General features: G+C 45.1%; 1 protein-coding gene across 3 annotated transcripts; it reads left to right on the top strand.

Moving 5' to 3' along the window:
- Positions 1–744: 744 nt before the first annotated feature.
- mbtps2 (membrane-bound transcription factor peptidase, site 2) lies at positions 745–6,744 on the top strand. 3 transcript variants are annotated; one of them, XM_088283119.1, is made up of 12 exons: positions 745–1,078; positions 1,869–2,017; positions 2,171–2,309; positions 2,469–2,572; positions 3,159–3,286; positions 3,986–4,104; positions 4,186–4,366; positions 4,595–4,692; positions 4,765–4,963; positions 5,415–5,490; positions 5,589–5,855; positions 6,420–6,744. In XM_088283119.1, exons 1-11 carry the CDS (start codon positions 1,004–1,006, stop codon positions 5,809–5,811), a joined length of 1,491 nt encoding a protein of 496 aa, XP_088139245.1. In that variant the 5' UTR covers positions 745–1,003; the 3' UTR covers positions 5,812–5,855; positions 6,420–6,744. The 3 variants fall into 3 exon arrangements, with proteins under 3 accessions (XP_088139245.1, XP_088139246.1, XP_088139244.1); XM_088283120.1 differs by lacking the exon at positions 6,420–6,744 and having other exon boundaries at positions 4,768–4,963; positions 5,589–5,995; XM_088283118.1 differs by lacking the exon at positions 6,420–6,744 and having other exon boundaries at positions 5,589–5,995.
- Positions 6,745–7,523: the final 779 nt, after the last annotated feature.

Genomic DNA, 7,523 nt, shown 5'->3' with positions numbered 1-7,523 from the left:
AATGATGTGTGTGCCCTCTTACCTCCTTGCTGCTCTGCTCTCGATGAGGTCCTCCTCAGTTACCTGACCTGTTTCCGCCTGTTCCCATTGGCTGAGAGAGTCGCTAAGCTCCTCCTCTAGTTCCGACTTTTAAGCATGTTTGTGTGCAGACCGGGATCCTCTGAACCCCAGCCACAGCACAAACAGAATCGTCTACACAGTATATCTTTTGGGTAAAAATGGGGTACGTAAAGCACTGGTGGTAAACTCTGGAGGGGGATGCCAGCAGTGGGATGAAAGGTGGTGGATTGACTTGAGGTTTATGCTCAAGGGCCATATTTTATTTACATTTAAAAAATAAAATGATGAATTATAGAGTAATGATTAATTACATTTTTGATGTTATTATTGAGAATTAATTTAGCCATCGATACATATTGAATGACTAATTTCTTTATTTTTTTAATACATAAGTTTCTGTATACAGTATATATTCCACCAAGCACATGTAATTATATAGTTATCTATGTTGAACATAGATGAAAAAAAACAATCAACTCTTAGTTTTTGGGTTTGTTTTCAGGTGCGAATAAAGTTGTGTTGACTTGAGTGGTTTTTTGTTTTTTTTACTAATTCATGTATTTATTAAGTTGGCTGAAAACAATGGTAACGATACATGTCAACAAACAGATTTTATGATTCGTTTCCGCTCATCTCAATTAAATTTGCGTGTGCAGGTGCGCCATTCTACTCGCGGTGGCAGTAGAGAGCAATTCGACTGCACTCACAGCCTGGACGAAGAAGAAAAGGAACGACGCATCGCGGAAGTGTAATTCAGCTGTGATTCTCTTTTCATTTCCTGACGCTCAGTAACAGAGTTGGAATGGAGGACATTTAAGACTTGAGGAGCTTTTATCTTTTTATGTGGCTGGACATGCGCCGTTCGGCGGGTCGGCAGGTCGGCATGAGAGACATGGAGGCGGCGCAGTGCGCTTGATTGTGTGGACGGAGCTGCTGATGCACAATGATTCCAGTGTCCCTGCTGGTGTGCGTGCTGGCCGGCTGGTGCGCCGTGTACCTTGCGGACACATTGCTCCGGGTAAAAAAATAAATGAATAAAAATACTTGCAGTCTTTAGTACGCCGTGGCCGCCACTAGGATGTCGAAGTTAAATCAATAAACACAACCGGATGACGTGCTTGCAGTCTAAGGACGCTGCTTTGATTAAAAAAAAACATCCGTACAAGTACTTGTGTCAAAAGAAGACTCGGGTAAAAGCAGAAGCTTTGATTCAAACCATTTACTTAAAAAGTACAGACCCTGACATGCGCATAGCTACATTACATTATCACCAAGATCCGATTTAATACAATTATAAGAAAATTGATCATGAAATGGATAATAATTTTCATGTCGTGGAGGAAGAAAAAGTAGCGAGACTATTATGACAGGGCACTATCTGGTACTTTTAAGGTCTTCATCTTTTTAACTTGCTCTGGTTGGAATAATTCGACATTGTAAAGAGGTGGCCATGGCGGCACAATTTAATTGACCTAGTTTGATAATGGTTAGCATGATGGTGTCACAGTTCAGAGGTTGTGGGGGTTCCTGTGTGGAGTTTGCATGTTCTCCCCGTACTTGCGTGGGGTTTTTTCCGGGTACTCCGGTTTCCTCCCACAGCCCTCCCCAAAAATGGGCACGGTAGGTTGGTTGGATGCTCTAAATTCACGGTGGACCTTGCCTATTGCTTGAAGACAGCTGGGATAGGCTCCAGCACACCCGCGACCCTTGTCGTTGAGAATAGGCAGCAAAAGAAGCCAGAGAGTTCATCCATCCATCCATCCATCCATCCAATGTCATTAAATTTGAAAAGTGAATTTGTCTTGCAGTCGTCGCCGACGCATCGGATCAGCTACGAGTCCTGGCTGGCCAGACGAGGCCTGATGCTGTCGCCGTTCCATGTGAGGTGGCAGACGACCATTTTCAACCGACTGTTTGCGTACTGCGCACGCATTCACCCGCGAGCGCTCTACGTGTGGTGAGTTGCAAGTGTGATCGACAGCTGACATTTGAGGCCAACAGATGGCGCAACCGTTTTCGTGAGGCGCAATCCTCCCGCCGACTGGACTGGCATGTGACTGCCTGGTCTCGTGGTGGACAAATAAACGTGACGTTGGCGCGTCTCGTGCAGGTTCAACGGTGGCCTGGTGTTTGGTGTGGTGGCCATGCTGGTGTCGGTGGTGCTGCTGGTGAAGACGCTGCAGCAGACCCTCGCTCAGATGACCACAGACAATCCGCGCATCGGAGCCCAGCAGGCCCTGCAGGTGGTGGTACGTACCCTGCCTGGGAAGTGGAATGTAGCCCCTTTGACAGGAATTAAGGACATTGCGAAGAACTGTGTGGGTTTTTTTATTACCCAGACATTTACAAGGAATTAAGATTTTTTTTCCCTCCTATACCAATCTCAAAGGAAAAATAATATTCCTCAGGTTCCTGGTGTCAACCTGCCCACCAGTCACCTGGCGTACTTCTTCCTCGCTCTGTTGCTCAGCGGCGTCATACACGAGCTGGGCCACGCGGTGGCAGCACTGAGGTACATGCGCTCCGACTTGTCTGTTGCTATGGCAACGAGTTAAGGCACATGTTGGAATATGTCTCTCGATTCTCCTTGTTGCCTGTTGATATGTTTGTTTAAAGTATCCATATTTTATGCATCAACTCCTAAAAAAAGTTTGATTCCGATCGATGTGTTGAAAGAAACATATCAAGCCAAACAGTGACTTTATGCTACTATAACGTCTTCTCTGACATCTCTGATATGTGAACATTGATTTAATCCTTTAAAATAATCTAATTTGATATTTAGAAATGCTTTTGAAAATTAGAATCTAGTGAAATAGACGCACTGGAGTGACGCCAACTTACTGGGACTGCTACCTTCTGCTGGCGGTTTGGCTCATTACCAGCACGTTCCCCCCCCAATGAAAAAAAAAGGATCAAACCACGTCACATGACCATGGCACTGAGGGTTGAGATTCGGATGGACTTTTAATGCGTTCTTGGCGTTTAGCGAGTCAACAGTTTATTTGCATCTCAGAATGTGAAATGTCTTGAACACCCAAAACGAGTCCAATTGCCCCGATTGAAGCATGTTTGAAGGCGGTTTTTCGTGTCCACAGGGAGCAGGTGCGCGTCAACGGCTTCGGCATGTTCGTGTTCGTTGTGTACCCCGGTGCCTTTGTGGACCTCTTCACCACGCATCTCAACATCGTGTCGCCCGCCCAGCAGCTGCGCATCTTCTGTGCCGGTGAGGTTATCGACAGGAATTGCATTTTTAGGGCTGTACCTAATATTGTGGCCTTTGTGTGCTTAACGTGAAAGCCTCCGGAGGGCAGCAAAGAGCAGCCGATGACGCTTTTCTCTGCTTTTACTGCGGCTGAGGTTTGCTCAGCATGCTTCTCACAACTGGACGCTTTTGTTTTATTTAGTCCCGTTGTGTCAAGTGATGCAATTTTAATACTTTCTACATGTGCTCCACATTCTCATGCCATTTTTTTCCTCCCCCGTAAGCAGCTGTGTTGATCCCCAAAGGCGTGACAAAAATCTTTTCCAAGAATGAAAAAAAAGTTATGATTTTATGGTTAAAAAGGCTGCCAGTAATTTTTGTGCTTTTGATGAGGTTAAGAAAAATCTCAGTCTGCTCTATTTGGGGCATTTACATAGTCAAGAAATTGTTCAAATAAAACACGTCTTTAGTTATACATTTTTATTTGTATTTTTTTCTGTAATTAATTTATTTGAAATAAAATAAGAAATATTATTTAAGTAGAAATTGTGTGCATTACGGTTTTCGATTTTGCCAAATATTGTTAATTGCCTGAAATCCAATCGACAATTTACCTGACCCTGAAGTATTAATTAAACATTTTTAAAAAAGTCAAATGTGGCCCTCAAGCACAATTGTTTGCACACTTTACAAGTGAAAATGTATTTTTTGTCTCTTTAGGAGTCTGGCACAATTTTGTGTTATGCGTGGTGGCGTTGGCGTTCCTCTTCCTGTTGCCGCTCTTCCTCTTCCCGTTGTATTCTAGCGGCGCTGGGGCGCTGGTCACTGAGGTGGTGCAGGTCAGTCCGCAAAGCCGCAAAAGGTCCATTTTATTGCTGTCAATAGGATGACGTTGATGTGTTGACGTTTGCGCGCGTCAGGGCTCGGCGGCCGAAGGGCCCCGCGGCCTCTCGGCGGGGGACATCGTGACACGCCTGGAGGAGTGTCCCGTCGCAGGGGTGGAGGACTGGAACGGCTGCCTGGCTCACATCGCTCACGTGCCGCAGACGGGATATTGCGTTCCCGCCGCCAGCCTGCAGCCCAGCTGGGCACACGGACGAGGTTCGTGTGTGTTAGTCACGTCAAATTGATGCACGCGGTATCAACTCAAGTCTTTTTCATACTATTTCTACGCAACTTTTTTTTCATTTTACTGCACAAAATTTCCGAGTCAAACGACAGGCCAAAGTACTGCCACAAATGATCTTGTCTAACATAACCTGATTCAATTGAAATTGGCGGACTCAATTTGGATGATTTTTGTTTTGTTTTCCCTAAATGCATTTGCAGCGTTCAAGCGCCTGGACGGGACGATGGACTGCTGCAGCAACAACAGCCTGACGGACCTTTGCTTCTCTTACATCAAACGGCACAGCTCTGAGAGAGAGGTCTCATGCGCGTACAATTTCTCACAGCACACGTGTCTGCCAAGGCGGGACTTGCAACTCAATTTCTGTCAGCAGTACGCCTGCATGCCGGTGCGCAAAATGGTGACGGGCACGCAGGTGTGCCGCAGCGACCGCGACTGCGATGCTGACGGCGGCCCAGGCGTCTGTGTGACGCCCTCCCTGCAGAACCAGACCCGCTTCATCCGGGTGGCGCACCCCCCCGACGCCCACATGCTCTTCGTGGGGTACCCGCCGCATCTCCAGCTTGCCGGTACCAACATTCCCGTGTTATTTGCTGACACTTCAGATCTGTACAGAAAATAAACGACGACTCAGTTTTGACCTGCTTGACTACTAAGGCAACTTGGCATAACGCCGCTTAAAACACGAAAACTTTGGAAACTAATAAACAACCTTCCTGCTGTTGTAACTGCAATTTTATAATGAATTAAGATATGTGCATTATTATTTTTTTTTTTTACCGAGAAATGAACCGTCCTCTGTCGTAGTTTAACCAAATCTGCACCGAAACTGAATTGTTTTCTTTTGACCTCACAGTAACTTTGCCATTATACGTTTTACAACATGGAAACTCAACAACCTTCTTATTGTCGTAACAGCTTCTGTTTTTTGTCTATTTTTTAATAAATTATAATACATCGAAATTCCGGTAATGCCGCGCACTACCTTAAATGACCATTTGTTTTGGTTTTCTTTTTCAGTGAGTCTGACCAACTTTGTGCCCCGCTTTGGTTTTCTCCACTTGGACCTGCCCGTCTTCTTGGAGACATTCTGCAAGTATCCTTTTTCATGTTGCATTAAATAACAAAAACCTTTGGACCATTTTGTCCCCAAATCTTTTGCGTTTGGAAGTCCTTATCCCCCCTGCCTGCCAGGTACGTTTTTTCCTTGTCAGGCGCCTTGGCGGTGGTCAACTCTGTGCCGTGCTTCGCGCTGGACGGCCAGTGGATGCTCAACGCCTTGCTGGAGGCCACCCTGGCCGGCGTGGTGCCGGAGCGGCAGAAGCGCGAGCTGGTGGGCTTCTTCTTGCTGTTGGCCGGCAGCGCCTTGCTGGCCGCCAACGTGGCGCTGGGCCTGTGGATGGTGACGGCGCGATAACAAACAAAATTGTGAGGAGACTTCATTAAGCAACCGGCCCACAGGTTTGCCTTTTAAGCTGTCGCTCATCCACATGGGACAAAAAAGACACACACCTCATTGAAAAAAATACGCTCAACCTTGTTTACGTGTGCTTGAACGATGTGATCATGTTTATTGAGGATGGCCTGCTAATTTATACTTTTTTTTTTTTTTTTTTAAACCCTCACCAAATATGTTGATTGTGGCATTTGCATTCTATTTGACCATTTGTGTACACGTTTTGGAATACAATGATAATGGTATGACGTTTTCTGACATGACATGATTGACTGATATGTTTTTTTGTTTTTTTTCTCAACTGACGGTTCCGGTCAAATAAACAAAGAGTTCCATATCGTGTATTTAAAACCAACTCCATAGCATCTGCTAGCTTAATGCTAATGTACAACGTGCAACACCTCATCAGCTAACAGTTAGCGTCTATGTGGCAGTGTTAGCCTTTAAGCAGCACTTGTGGAACGATAACACTCACAGGCAAATATTCTTTATCTTTTGCGAAGAACGGCCAAAAGAGGAGCCGCCGCTCCAGAAGGGTATATCCATATGTCTGTCTTATACTGCCCCAGGTGGCCAATTTACACACCACCAGGACTACAAGTGATATCTCAAGGCATCCTCAGATACTGGAAGGACCTGAATCTTGTGTAAAACGAGCCTGAACATATTGTCAACTCCTGTTTTCATCAAGAAGCGTTTCACATTGAACATGCTCACAATGTCATCAGATCAGCTCATCATTCCCAGAGAACACATCGGAAACATTTCCGGCCGTGGATCGATTCCACAAGTGAGGAAACGCCTTGGCAGAAATCTGCTCCCATTCAAGTTTGTGTTGTACGTCTTTCACTGTTCAAATCCGTCAATAAAGTGCTGCCATTGTTTTCAAATTGACGTGTGTGCACAATGTCGAGGCTCACAGGGTGCATTTCAAAGTGATTGATTGAAGTCTAAATATTTGTGCGTCCTCCTGATGGCAGGTTTGAAAAAAATGAGATGGACGCTGAAGGATCCTGTTGTTTGTGTTGGGATAACGTGTGAAGGCTGACTCCCTCCCAATCTTTGTGCATTTTGCAAGTGTGTGTGTGTGTGTGTGTGTGGCCAAAGAGGAGGCGGAGGACACAAAGGCATTGATGGATCTTCGCAAATCTCAAGGTTGGCACCCTAAATCGCTTGTTTTCCCATTGCCGTCTGCGTCTTTTCAACTTAAAATGTGTTTTCTCATGACCTTTTTGATGATACAATATGAACTTGCTCATTAAAACGTTCAGGCATTGTTTGTCATGTGCGGAGAAATATGAAGAACAAATTACATACTTGAATAATACTCATGGAAAAAAAGTGGAGCTAATTATTTAAACAGTAGATAAAAAAGAAATCCAAACGATTTGTAAAGACAAAATAAAAATATTTAATAATTGACTAAAAAATATTTGAGATTTTCTTACTAAAGTAGAAACATTTTGTGCAATTTCAAATTGTTGGCTTGTCGCGGGCGTTGACCTCCACCACCAGTTCAATGAATGAAAGAAGTTGAATAGACGCCACTTTGACACCAGCAGCAATCCAAAGGAAGTCGAGAAAAGAATTGCGGACGGCGCCCCAAACCTTAATGAGCACGTGTGGGATCGCTTCCTCCGCGCGGCGGGCTGAGAAGATTGGGGGGGGGGGCA

This window comes from Idiotropiscis lumnitzeri, chromosome 19 (genome assembly GCF_059441095.1).
Source record: "Idiotropiscis lumnitzeri isolate Australia: NSW breed Sydney's pygmy pipehorse chromosome 19, RoL_Ilum_1.0, whole genome shotgun sequence".
Lineage (NCBI taxonomy): Eukaryota > Metazoa > Chordata > Actinopteri > Syngnathiformes > Syngnathidae > Idiotropiscis > Idiotropiscis lumnitzeri.
Note: the sequence above shows the minus strand (reverse complement) of the source record. Positions and strands in the feature narration are given on the sequence as shown.

What these genes read in the sequence shown, in the direction of transcription:
- mbtps2 (XM_088283119.1), top strand. Translation starts at nt 1,004, where the DNA reads ATGATTCCAGTGTCCCTGCTGGTGTGCGTGCTGGCCGGCTGGTGCGCC. An exon ending in TTGCGGACACATTGCTCCGG is followed by an intron (nt 1,079 to 1,868) that starts GTAAAAAAATAA and finishes TTTGTCTTGCAG; the next exon opens with TCGTCGCCGACGCATCGGAT. An exon ending in CACGCGGTGGCAGCACTGAG is followed by an intron (nt 2,573 to 3,158) that starts GTACATGCGCTC and finishes TCGTGTCCACAG; the next exon opens with GGAGCAGGTGCGCGTCAACG.